Raw genomic sequence first — 12,618 nt, forward strand, 5'->3', positions numbered from 1 at the left:
CCGCCCGCCTACTGGAAAGGCTTCGGCACCTTAAAGGCCGCCTCGATGTGCAGCACCACTGGCGAGGGTGAGTTTCTGATTTTGCACAGCAGGTCCTGGCTCGTGGCACCCGGAGCACCCCCAGTGAAGTTCAACTCAAAATCACCCACTTCGTTGGGCTCTGGGGTGACAGGAGGGCAGAAAGTGTCCCTCTGGGGCAGGGCCCACAGGTCCCAACTCCACTGTCTTTTTGTCCCCTCTTCGTCCCCACCCTCCTGGGGCAGACCCCTCCCTCCATGCCCACGGTACCAATGGTGCCTGCACAGGGTTCCACCTCAATGATGTGGCAGGTGCTGGTCTTCTCCCACATGTATCTGATAGGTGACTTGCTGTGGTTCCACATCTGAAAGACACACCGCAAGCCACACTACCGGGACACAACCTGTCCGTGCCAAATCCATGCCTGCTGTAGCACTGGGCAATGCAGGCTCCCCGCCCTGGACGTTCCTGGCTGCGGACAACCCAGGAGTGCTCTCAGTCCACCGTGCAGACCTTGCAGGACGCTGGGAAGCTGATCGAATAAGACAGACACGCGGGGACCCGGCGTCTGTGCAGATGAGACTGTGTGAGGGGCCCTTGGGAGCAGCCTCAGACCCCGTTCAGCTTCCTTCTGGCACCCGGACCCAAGCTCAGCCCCACCCCGGCCAGCGCAGACAACGACCCACCTTAAAGCCTTTCTTCACGTTGATGCCAATGTAGTTCTCGCCAGGGATGATGAGGGCGTACGGCTCTAAGAGCACCTTGAAAGGCTCCACCGAGCCTTTCACTTCCACTTCCAGCGCAATCACGTTCTCCTCAGTGCAGGGTGTCTCCCCCGGCTTCTGGGTGTCTAAACTGAACACAACCCACCCTGAACTGGGAGCCCATACGAGCCTTCAGCCCCCTGGTCCCTGCAGACTCCCGGCCCCCTGTGCCTCATCTTGGGTCTCCTCGTGAACTGGAAACTCTCTCCTGCCCCTAGGGACCTAAGGGGCAGGAACACTGGCCACTGCCCTGAGAAGGTAATGCAACATGGTATCCGAGACAACCGTCCAGCCTGGGGCTCAGGACAGGGGCACAACCTCCCCCCACCCCCATCTTGAGACTCTGCTGAAGTGCCCTGGCCTGTGATCTCTGTGCAAGGCAGCCATGGACCCACCCTGATGGCTTGCTTAGGGATGTGGAGACGCCACCATGGAGCAGAACCACCACCTCGGGCCACAAGCCTGGCTGTGGCAGTCGGGCTCCCGGGCGGCCTACGGGTCGTATGTCCAGCGGACTCTGCCCCGAGCAGGGTGCCCACTCCAGGACGAGGTGCCAGGGCAAGGCAGAAGTACAATGGCTCTCCGAGGCCCACTGGGGTCAGGTGGCTTGTTTGTCCCTCCCCAGCACTTTCTCCGGAAGTGTCCTCGAGCCCCGCGCCTGCTTACCCAGTGGGGTCCGGGATGTGCTCTAGCAGCAGCTGGAGCACACTGTGACAAGTCCTGGGCTGCAAGACAAACACACAATGTCCTGAAGACGGGCGCCTTCCAGCCAGGCTGCGCAGGCCGGCTGGGCCGGCAGGAATGCCTCTCCCCCTGGCCTTGCCACCAGAAAACGTTCTCCCTGTTTCAACTAGATCTGAGGTGGGTGGGGTGGGTGGGGGGGGAAGGGGAGAAGCCCTCCAGGCTCACAGTCACCCCTTTGGAAGGCTCTCCATGCGTCACACACCCGACACCTGCCCAGAACACCGAGGACCAGGCCTGCTCCTCTCAGCCACACCTCTGCCAATGGCCCCTGACCACATCCCACCTTGCGCAGCTGCCCAGCTGGCCCCAAGTTAACCTCATAGGGAGAAAAGCTGAGGATGAATTCGTGGTCGGTGTGGGGGTTGAAGACCCCCCGCTGGGGCAGAATGGAGAAGGCGGTCTCGGTGTCAGGGTGGTGCTTGATACTGTCCAGGCTGTAGGTTGCTCCTGGCATGAGTGGCTTCAGGTTGGGCCTCGTGATCTGCCAGTGGAAGGCCAGCTCCACGTGCCTGTGGGGTGAACCCCGAAAATGGGTCTAGTTCCAAAGCCGTGTCCCATGTCTGGCCTGAGCCTACTCTGAGAAGGAGCAGGAAAGGACCCGGAAGAAGGCAGGACCTCTCTGAGAAGCTGTTCCTGGTGAGAGAGGGCCCAGAACCATGTAAGCTGACCTCCTACAGTGGCGGGAATGTTACGCTGCTGAGCCACTGGCCATAGGAGACTACTGAGACCACTTGAAATGGGGCTAGTGTGATGAGGAGTCACATTTTTTATTCTATTTCCTTTTAACGATTTAAATGTAAATATGAGGGGGTACCCACCAAAAAAGGGTATTTTTTTCCCCCTTTAAAGCTATGTATTGAATTTTATTTTTACAAAACAACCTTATTAGCTTCACAGTACTCTCCATTACACTTGATATATTTGTCAAATCTGAAATTCCATTCTTGGAAACATTTTTTAAACCCATCTGTTTGGATGGCTGACAGCCCCTCCTTCATTTTTTCTTCACCTCTTATACATCGTCAAATCACTGTCCTTTCATGTCCCTCTTCATTCGTGGAAACAAAAAGAAGTCACACGGAGCGAGGTCAGGTAAGTCAGGTGCATCGAGCAAGAGAGGCATGCTGTTTTTTGCCAAAAACTGGTGCACTGAGATGACTGTGTGAGCAGGTGCATTGTCGTGGTGCCAAAATCAGTCCCCCTTCTGCCACAAATCGGGCCTTTTTTGTCACACACACAATCTTTTCAGAACCTCTAAATAGAAAACTTGATTGACAGTCTGACCTAGTGGAATGAACTCCAAATGCACTAGCAGTCGACAGTTCCATCCCTTTGGGAAATTGATGGACATCTAGAACAAGGTTTCTCATTAGCCACAATTTCACCTTTTTTTTTAAACAAGAAAACCACTTGAGTTTTTCCCATAGCACTGTCCGTGTAAGCTGTGTTCAACATCACAACAGTTTCTGGGTATTTTTCCTGAGCAGGCAATAACATTTCACAGGCGCATGCTGTTCTCTGAAATCGGCCATCACAAAAAAATGAGGTTTGCGCAAAACTGCTTTTACAAAATAATTCACTGTGACCAGAAAGAACCTTCCCAGGGAACACCACTGGGTGCACTAACTCAGAGTGGCTAGGTGCTTGCCTAGCAGAAGAAATATGTACTACAAAAGCTCCGCTCCGCCCAGCGCAATTCTGGTTTTGGGGGAGTTCCCCCTTGTAGCCACAGATGGCTAGTGGCTATTCTATTGGTGAACATTTTAGATTCTTCCATTCTTTGCCTAGACTCCAACCTCGCCCTTGGGAAGACCCCCCTACTCACTGGGAACTAGGGGCTGGGGAGGCAGGGGTTGGGGTCACTCACGTAGTATTTCTAATGACCAGCTGTCTCTTAGTGGTAGACTGAAGGTTTTCAGGCTCAAAGCGTATGAAATGCTGGGCTGTTAAGTCTGTCAGCTCTCCGGGTTCCGGTTCACTTTTACTGCCAGACACATAGACTAGCTCCAAAGCAGCCAGCTGCCCAGTTCCTGACAAGAGAGAGCAGTGATGCTCAGGATGGGGGACAAGGGATGAGCGCCAAGTGCTGAAGTCAGGACACTGTGGCCTGGCCACAGACCCCAAGTCGCCAGCACGCAACAGCGCTCCGCTGACTTCCCCAGAAACGTCTCCCACCAGCTTCCCCAGAGGTGTACACAAGAGGGGTGCGTGTGTCGTTCATATCACCACAGACATAGATACGCGTGCCCATATCTTGGTGGACCCAAAGGAGGCCATTTCAAGAGTCTAACACCCAGCAGGCACTCAATGCTGCCAAATGCAAGGGGGGTGAGTGGGGGGGGATGGGTGGGTGGGTGGAAGGCTGAGGGGAAAGAAAGAACAAGGACCACAGGAATCCTCGGGGAATTCAGTCAAGTGCCCCTTCTAACCCTCCAGAAAGCAAGAGGTGCCTCTGGCTGGTTCTCTAAGCCCCACGGCCACAGACTTCCCTCTGACTCACAGCCCCGCTCCAGGGAGACTGGGTTTCCCAGGCTGTCAATCCTCACGGGAGCAGACAGCCATCTCTCACCCCCACAGGGCCGCGGGTGGTCTTGAATGGCCAACCTTGCAGCTAGTAGCTTGACCTTAACCCACAGCACACCCAGGGCCTCTTGTTTATGTACAAAGGCATTGGCAATCCCTTCAAAAGAGCCAGGGAGGCTTCAGTGAAGCGCTGGACGGTCTCCCCCAGGGCTCTGTTTCTCAGGAGACATCTCTGTGGGGATTGGCTTGGAGGTGGGTCTCTGTGAGGGGGGCCTCCCCATACCCCCTCAGTGTGCTCCCAGACAGAGGGCAGCTTAGCCTCCCTGGAGCAGGGAGGGGAGGTGGGAAGCAGGGATGACCGCTCTAGGTCTGGCCCTGAAAGGGCACGCAAGCCCACCTATGGTCACCAGCTCCTTGATCTGGCAGTTGTCACACACAATGAGGAAGGTCTGCTCTTCCCTTTCTAGGCTCCTTGGGAGGAACAGGACCTGGGGAGAGATGCACGCCGTTAGCAGGGGCCCCCACCTCCACCCCTGCTCTTCTCAGACACACCATTCAACCCACACCCCCTTCCATACACCAAAGGGAAGGAGCGAGGAGTTCCAACGAGGCCCCCCGGGTCAATGTGGGGAGCATGCTGAAAGGATACAGAGAAGAGGTGCACAGAAAAGGAAATAAAAACAGCCCTGAAGCAAAGGGCAGTATGTTTGACTTCATTCATCATGAAAGACATGGCCATAAAAACCAGCCAGGAGAATCACTGTTCACTTTCCATGGTGGCAAAGAGCTGAAAGTGAGCTTCCAAATGCAGGACGGGCTGTTGTGAATTGTCATCAAAATCATCTTGGGACCAGAGTGGGTGGTGGTGGTGGGGCTGTAGGTATGAAGAAGCTGTAGAATGGGCCAAGAGCTGGTCATTGTTAAGGCTGGGTGATGGGTACATGGGAGTCAATTATACTCATCTTTATTTTTATATCGGCTTAAAAATGTAATGCCTTTTTGTTTTTCAAGTTTGCTAACGTGTTATATTGCAAGGGTGTGAGAAAACAGAAGCCCTCACACATGGCTAGTGGGAGAATAAATTGGTACAGTCTGCACAGAAGGCATTTTGGCCCATGTATCAGATTATGAGAGGGAAGACCCTGGACCCAGAAAGTCTCCTTTAAGGACTCTACCCCCAGGCAGACTCACACAAGGACTGGGCGAGGTATGCATACACTAGTCAATGGCAGAGCCAAATATCAGACAAACTCTTTGTGCCCACCAGGCGGGAACTGCTGAACAGAGCTACAGTCCAGGCACAGAGGGGAATACTATGCAGGTGTGAAAAGTTTAAAAAAAGATATGCATGAGCTTTGAGTTATCATGTTAAATGAAAACATGTGGGGCAGAACAGAGTGTAGAGAAGGAAATTAGTTTCACAAAGGAGAAATGGAAGAGGGGAGGTGGGGGGAAATCCATGAACAACTTGCCAAGCCCAGCTCAGAAGTGCACTTGCCACCTGCTAAGGCAGGGGCCTCTCCTCTCGGGAGAGGCTGGGGTGATGGGGGGTGGGGAGGGCATTGCACTGCTGATCTGTTTGCATCTTTGAAATGTTAACTCGTGAGGATCAAATCCTCACTGGGGAAGATGAATGTTTAAAACAAGTAAGCCCACAGACACAAAATTGACCAGCATGCAAAAAAGAATGTATGGGAGTGAGTCTCCCTCCCTAACCCCCACCCCCTACCCTTCCCCAAAGGGACCAGCTGCCACCCTCTTCCTCCCCTGGGAGATCACAGGAGGGTGGGACAAGGGGGAAGTCCTGGCTTGGCCAGGGGATGCCAGCCCTCAAGTTCCTTATAGTCACAGCAGGGCTCTGACACGGAAGGCCAGGGCTGCCCCCAGGGGAAGAGCACCCGGCCTGTGTGCGGACCTTGCCCAAGCGGCCTGGCCCTCAGCAGCAGCGGAGCAAGGGTGGTGCAAGGCCCACCGTGGGCCTAGGCGGCCGAGTTCCAGCCCTGAGAGCCAAGGCCTCATTGAGGAGCCGGTCAGCAAGGACACAAACCAGCGAGCCCAGCTCCAGGGCTCCAGACTGAGTTCTGGCAGGCACAGGAAACTGAAAAAGGCTGAATGAAGCCAAAGCCAAACGCATAGCCATACGGCATCGGAGTCAACCTGATGGCGGTGCGTTTGGTCCTCTGCAGCCCTGCTGACAAGCTTTGCTGCACATCACCAGCACCTGGGAACTTTCAAACTGCTCGCGCCCCGGCCACACCCCAGAGCAAGAATCTCTGTACCTCAGGGCTGGGACTTGTGCATCAGTGTTTGCAAACCTCTCAGGGGACGCCCATGTGCTCCCCAGCGTGAGACTCGGGAGGATCGTGGATTTCACAGCCTGAGAACAAGGTGCTATCCAAACCCACCCCCAGAAGTCCCGCCGACTTCACTCCCGGATGTCGGGAGCCAAGCAGGCTAGTGAGGCAGGCCATGCAAGAGTGAGTAGCCAGCCCCACACCCAGCCCCATCCTTGCTCGGCTGCGGCTGAGGCCAGGCCACTTCTGCAGGGTCCATGGGGCACTGGGCCAGGGAGTTGGAGAGGGTGAAAGAGTGGGGCCAGAGGGGCAGGCAGGAACTGGCATTTCTCAGGCACTTCTGAGGGTGAGCAGGGTGCCAGGTCAGAGCAAACACTGAACGGGGCAGTTGGAGGGTCCGAGGGTTAACACCTGTGGAATAAGACTGAAGGAAGACAGGTCCCACCGACCATAGAGACTGAGGATACAACAGCAAAGGGAGGACCCCAGTCACCCGCATCACCCAGGCACTAGATGGGGGCTAGTGGGGTGGTGGCTAGTCCATGAGAGACTGCAGGATCCAGGAAAGACCTGATGACGGAGGTGACTTCCGGGCTAAGGTGTGGTCAAGTGAGACTCAGGGAGGATGGGGATGCCAGGGCGGGAGGCCCTGAGACAGCCAGATGACATTGCCCCACGGAATGCAAGAGCATGCTCGTCCCTAGACACTTCTGAGGCTGGGGTGGCTGGGGAGCAGACAGTGGGTCTTGAGCACCCAGGAGGGAAATGAAATCATGTGAGCCTTTGATGAAATCGCCCTGACGAATCAAAGGCAAAGATCATGTACCCAGTTGGCATCTAATGACCTACCTCCACCAGGACAGCCTGCCCTGGGGCCAGCTCAAACACTGAAGGCAGGACTCCAAAGGGAGGCTGCTCAACGAAGCCACTGTTGGCCACGGCCTGAAGGAAAAGCAAAGCGTCATGTGGTGCCGGGGAAGCCATTGAGAAACTGCAAAGTTCCCTCCAAACGCTCCTTCTGCAACATGAAGGATCGTAAGGATCCGCCCGTCCTAGGCTAATGGAGGAAACCAGAGCTTGCTCACTCAGCGAGTGTTTACTCAGCCTGCGCTGTGCACCACGCACCAGTGAGTTCGGAAGATGAAAGGCCAGTGAATTATAGAAACGAAAAACCAAATTCATGGCCGTGGACTCATTGTGACCCTATAGGACAGGTGTAGACCTGGGTCTGTGGGTTTCTGAGACGTTACGGGAGGAGAACTCCCATCTCTCTCCTGAGGTACAGCTGGTGGTTTTGAACCGCGGGCCTGGCGGTTGGTTAGCGGCCCCACGTGTACCGCACGGCAGTCACAGAGCGTCTGCACAACACTGACTGCTGGGAGGAGGGAAGAGGAATACCCTGGACGCGTTCTCAGACAAGGAGGAGTGAGAGAAGGCCTTGCAGAGGGGTGGGCTGAGAGGTCCCTCTTCCTCAGGACCCTCCTGCTGCACCTGTATTAATCAAACCCAAACCTGACTCACTGCCAGGCAAGTCGGTTCCAATGCCTACAGGAGAGGGAAGAATCGCCCCTGTGGGTAGGAAGCTTCATTTTCTCCTGAGGGGAGGCTGGGGGGTTTGAACTGCTGGCCTTACGGTCAGCAGCCCAACACACAGCTAGTGCCCGCTTATTGGTTGCCTTTGCTCTCCACCTGGGCCTGGCTGTAAGCGCCTGAGTCATAAGGTCAACTCGCACGTGGTTAGCAAAGCTACATCCCTGGGACCTACACAAGAAGCCACCTGGCATGCCAGGGCCACCAACCCATGAACGAGTGAAATCTATTTTGGGGAACGCGCAGCCCTCTGGATGAGATGAGCAGAGAGAAATGTCTCCCCTGTCAGGAGAGCCGTGATGTGAGCCTGAGAAGCGGGTTGGTGCTGGGCTGCTGCAGGGAGCGGTGGAGCGAGCAGGGTACTGGGGGGAGTGGGCTGGCCCCGCCTCCAGCTGCAGCCAACCCTGACCACAAACACCAGGTCTTCCAACTGCTCAGAGACAGGAAGCACAGATTCATATGTGAAACCGCCCTAGTGGCAAATGTTGGCTCAAAACCCAGCGTTTGCCACTGTTATCACATAAATACGCCAGCAGAAGGCAGCCCCACAGAGGTTCGGATTTGTGGCCTCGGATATACTTGAGCATTTGCTCCAGGGACGCTGACAGAGGACTGAACACAGGGACACTGGGCTGGGCTCTGAAGACGCGCAGAGGTGACACAGCTTGGCCAAGGCCTGACCTGCCATCCTATTCTCCATATGCATACGTTCTTGTGTGGACGGCCGCTGGGCTGGGAGGTTATGAAATCCTGTTTTCTGGGTATTTCCAATCTTAGGCGTGTTCTAGCAGGTCCCTCACCCGGGGGTTCTTCCCTTTGGAGGATCACTCTTTTCCCAGGTAGATGCTCCGCAGTCACTCACCCTGAAACTTGGCGGTGGCCAGTACTTCTTGGGCATAATGCAGAACTTGCCGACGCTGAAGCCCACATTTTTGCAGATGAATCTGGTTACCTTCATTCCCCCGAGGAGGCAGTAGCCACAGTCCAACACTTGAGGTACTGCAGCCACGGGAAGAGATGCGAAGAAGAAACAGCACGTCAACTGGAACAGCCAGAGCTGGGAGGACGCCTTCCACTACCCTGAGCAGATGGGTTGCAAGGGGACATGCTCTGACCCTTGGGCCAGGCGGTAGGCAGCACCCTGGGACTCTAGCGGCTCCTGACTAGAGCCACAGCCATCAGTACCCACTGGATACTCATGCCTCATTCAGACCAGGCAGTGCGGCAGCCGGGGGTTGGGGCAGTGGCGGGCGATGGGGTTCCAACTTCTGGCCTGTGCTGGTCTGAAACCATGGGAAACTCCAGAGAACCCAGTGAAATCCAGTTTTCCAAAGGAAGAGCGGCCCTACAGGGCTGTCATTGGCTGAGAAAGGGCCCACACCCTCCTTCCTCGCCTCCGGGTGGCACAGGCTCACTCAGCAGAGGCTCTGCAGCCAGCAACACTCCTGTTGGGAGCAGCCAGGCTGCTGCCTCCTCCTCTGCCACAAGTCATTCAAAGTCAATCTCTCCTGAGAAAACCAGCCACCAGGAGGGCCCCCGGGTCTGATGCCATGGAAGGTTGATCCTCAGCACCCAGAAGCCCCCAACCCAAGAGAAGCAAGCTGTGAGCTGTTACAAGGGGCCACTGAGCAGCAGGCAGTCCCCATGGGGCCTCTTGACACCCTCTCGGGCTCCCTGGGAGGGAGAGAGCATACTCACAGGTCAGCACTGGAGGCGGCCTCCGGGCCTGCAGGGGGATCAGGAGTGTGTGGGTTGACTGGGTCTCTACTAAAATAAAATCGTCAAAATCCCCGAGGCAGTCGGGAAAAAACTGGACAATGAACTGGCAGGTCATTCCAGGAGCCACCATTCCGCCTTTGCCCGGGAACATCCCTGTGCATGACAAGAGCCATCGGTGAGGCTCAAGAGATCAGCCAGCCGGCCGGCCACCAGGACCCGGGCTCAACAGCTTCAGTCAGAGGCCTGGGGCCCAGAGCGACTGGATGAGCAAACGCCTCCTGTGCAAGGCCAGGGGGAGGGCAGAACATCGGGGGTATGCCAGGGGAACGGGCTGCCAGGGCAGGGGTTCCAGACAGAGATGTCAGACCCTGGAATGGGTCAGTGGGATTGTGTGGCCTAGAGCTCGGTTTGTGGGAAGCAGAGAGTCGGTGAGATTTCTGAGCAGGGCTGACATGACCAGAGCCGTTCCTGAGAAAACACTCATGTAGCATGGAAGCAAGAGCGTCGGCTGGCTTGGGGGCTATTTCAGTGCTCTGAATGAGGAATAGAAGGACCCGGCTGAGAGCAGTAACAGGGGAGGCCCGTGCAGAAGTAGGGTTGGCAGAACCAGTGCCTGGATGGAAGTGGTCAAGAAAAAGCTGTCACGACCAAGCTTCGCAGCTGGGGCCCAAGAAGGGTGCTTAAGGGTCTCACCAGGACAAGCAGATTGGCTGCTGGGTGTACATGGACGAACCCTACCACCACCACCACCCCTAGTGGCTGCCTCGGGAAATGTGGGCCTGAGCTCAGGGCACAGGTGTGCGGCCGCCATAGGTGGGCTAAGGGGGTTAGTAAGGGAGAGAGAGCCCAGCAAGGAACTTGGATGCCCTCCAGTCAGCCACTACTCGGAACTCACCCAATCCGAGGGCAAAGTATGGAGTGGAGGGGGGAAGGACTCGCAGGTAGCGGCTGGTTGCTGTGGTGTTCTGCAGAGCAATCACCATCTGTTCAAAGGTCAAAGGGTTTGCTTTTAGATAGAGATACGCATAGATAGAATGATAGGATGTCCACACTGGCTTTAAGTAATACGGGAGGGGTGACATAAAGGAAATGAGCTTGGCCATGACTTGATACCTGTTGAAGGTAAGCAGTGGGGATCTAGTGTGCTCGTCTATCTGTTCTGGTTGTGTGTGACGGTTCCACAGTATCAAGTGTGAAATATGGGGGTGGGGGGGAATGAAGGTGAGTATAGAGCGGACCACTTCGTTGTCCTATCATTTAAAATAACACCTACTGCGTGTGGAGCACATGCCTCCGTGCCCTCACAACTGGGAAGGGCCCATCAGCTGCTTAGCAACAGGGCTGACATTTGACCCTAGAACATCTGGCTCTGCAGTTTTGCCCACCCCACCACTCAGCTTCCAGCAAACACTGTCTTCTGCCCAAAAATCATTTGGGGCCCATTTTCATCCCATCGGCCCAGTCATGAGGGGTCGCAGGGCTTTTCTCCATAATTTGACTTACTGAGTCCCCTATGAAGTCCCACCTTCCTTTGTGACTTCCCCAGATGGGGAGGTCCCTAGGGCAGGACGCCCGAGCCAAGCCACATGCCTCATCTGCATGGAGAAGCCGAACAAGGGAAACCGAAGAAGAAGCGATGTATTTGCATTGTGGTGCTGGGGAAGAATACTGAGAGTACCATGGACTGTAAACGGGCAAACCGATCTCTCTTGGAAGAGTGCTCCTTAGAGGCAAGGCTGGGGAGACTCCATCTAACATACTTTGGACATGTCCTCGGGATAGACCAGTCCCTGGAGAAGGACATCACGGTTGGTAGAGTGAAGGGCATTGAAAAAGAGGAAGGCCCTCAAGGAGATGGGTTGATACAGTGGCTGCCACAATGGGCTTAGGCCTGGTGCAGGACCGTGTTTCACTCTGTTGTGCACAGGGTTGCTATGGGCCAGAACCAACTCAGTCGCACCTAAGAACCACCACATGGGCGAGGCTGGGAACTCACACATCACTAAACTCCCAGCAGCACCCAGCAGAGAAGAGGAGCTCCATGCATGTGTGGTTGTTGTGGGTGCTATCAAGTTCTCTGACTCATAGCCACCCTGTGTACAGCAGAACAAAACCCTGCCTGGTCCTGCGCCGTCCTCACAATACACAGATGCATATTTCAGTTTTCTTTTCTTATTGGTTCATTGTCTGCATTCCCATCTAGGTTGTAAACTCAACAAGTTTAATGTCAACTTGATAAAAGAATGAAGGGGTGGAGTCTAGCCTGTCAATCAGGCCACAGCCTGATGAGTCCCTCCTTGTGGGTGTGGCTTTCCCATGAGGATTCTGGGAACTTCCATTCTCTTGATTCTGCCACCAGAAGAGGTGGCTCCTCTCTCTCTGATTCACATGCCTGTTGGCCAAGCCAACTGGAGCCATGCTGATGGCAGCCAGAGCCCTGGGATGCGTCCACTGCCATTGGATGCACAGGATTTTCTACACACCGGCCTGTGATCTTCCGGCATTTGGCATCATTGCATGTGCTGCATGATTCTGAAGAGGAATTCATGGGCTAATATCAGACTTATGGGCTAATATCGAACATATGGACTTTATCTGGACTGGGCGGGATGTTTCATTGATGCATAATTGCTCCTTGATATAAGGTTCTGTCTTACACACATATGTGTGTCAATGAATTTGTTTCTCTAGTCATCCCGGTCTAACACAATCATGAAGGCCTTAAAATAATAGCTCGTTATGATGGATGTTAGAGTTGGTTTACTCACCAGTCTGAAAGCAATATAAATTTAAGCTGGTGAGAAGGAGGGCAAGATAATCATGTGTGCGTCGTGATAGCACAATTACTAAGACTTCGCCACAGGTTAACTGGAATGAGGTGTAGGTCGAAGGACAGGCACTGAGACATGTGACAGCTGTGGGGTTTGGCCTCGCGAAGGCATCATTCTAAGAACTGTGGAGTGGAC

General features: G+C 54.8%; 1 protein-coding gene across 1 annotated transcript in view; it reads right to left on the bottom strand.

Moving 5' to 3' along the window:
• The window catches only part of DLEC1 (DLEC1 cilia and flagella associated protein), a 57,106-nt gene that overhangs the window by 18,046 nt on the left and 26,442 nt on the right, over positions 1–12,618 (bottom strand). The window contains exons 7-17 of the mRNA XM_045297672.1: positions 10,548–10,635; positions 9,632–9,805; positions 8,796–8,932; positions 7,193–7,285; positions 4,447–4,537; positions 3,394–3,556; positions 1,843–2,035; positions 1,449–1,507; positions 705–873; positions 289–382; positions 30–160 (exon numbers count right to left, since the gene is read on the bottom strand). Coding sequence (XP_045153607.1) covers positions 30–160; positions 289–382; positions 705–873; positions 1,449–1,507; positions 1,843–2,035; positions 3,394–3,556; positions 4,447–4,537; positions 7,193–7,285; positions 8,796–8,932; positions 9,632–9,805; positions 10,548–10,635 — 1,392 coding nt within the window. The remainder of the gene's footprint in view (positions 1–29; positions 161–288; positions 383–704; positions 874–1,448; positions 1,508–1,842; positions 2,036–3,393; positions 3,557–4,446; positions 4,538–7,192; positions 7,286–8,795; positions 8,933–9,631; positions 9,806–10,547; positions 10,636–12,618) is intronic.

This window comes from Echinops telfairi, unplaced genomic scaffold (assembly GCF_000313985.2).
Source record: "Echinops telfairi isolate 266 unplaced genomic scaffold, ASM31398v2 ScPeMD7_7420;HRSCAF=8458, whole genome shotgun sequence".
NCBI lineage: Eukaryota > Metazoa > Chordata > Mammalia > Afrosoricida > Tenrecidae > Echinops > Echinops telfairi.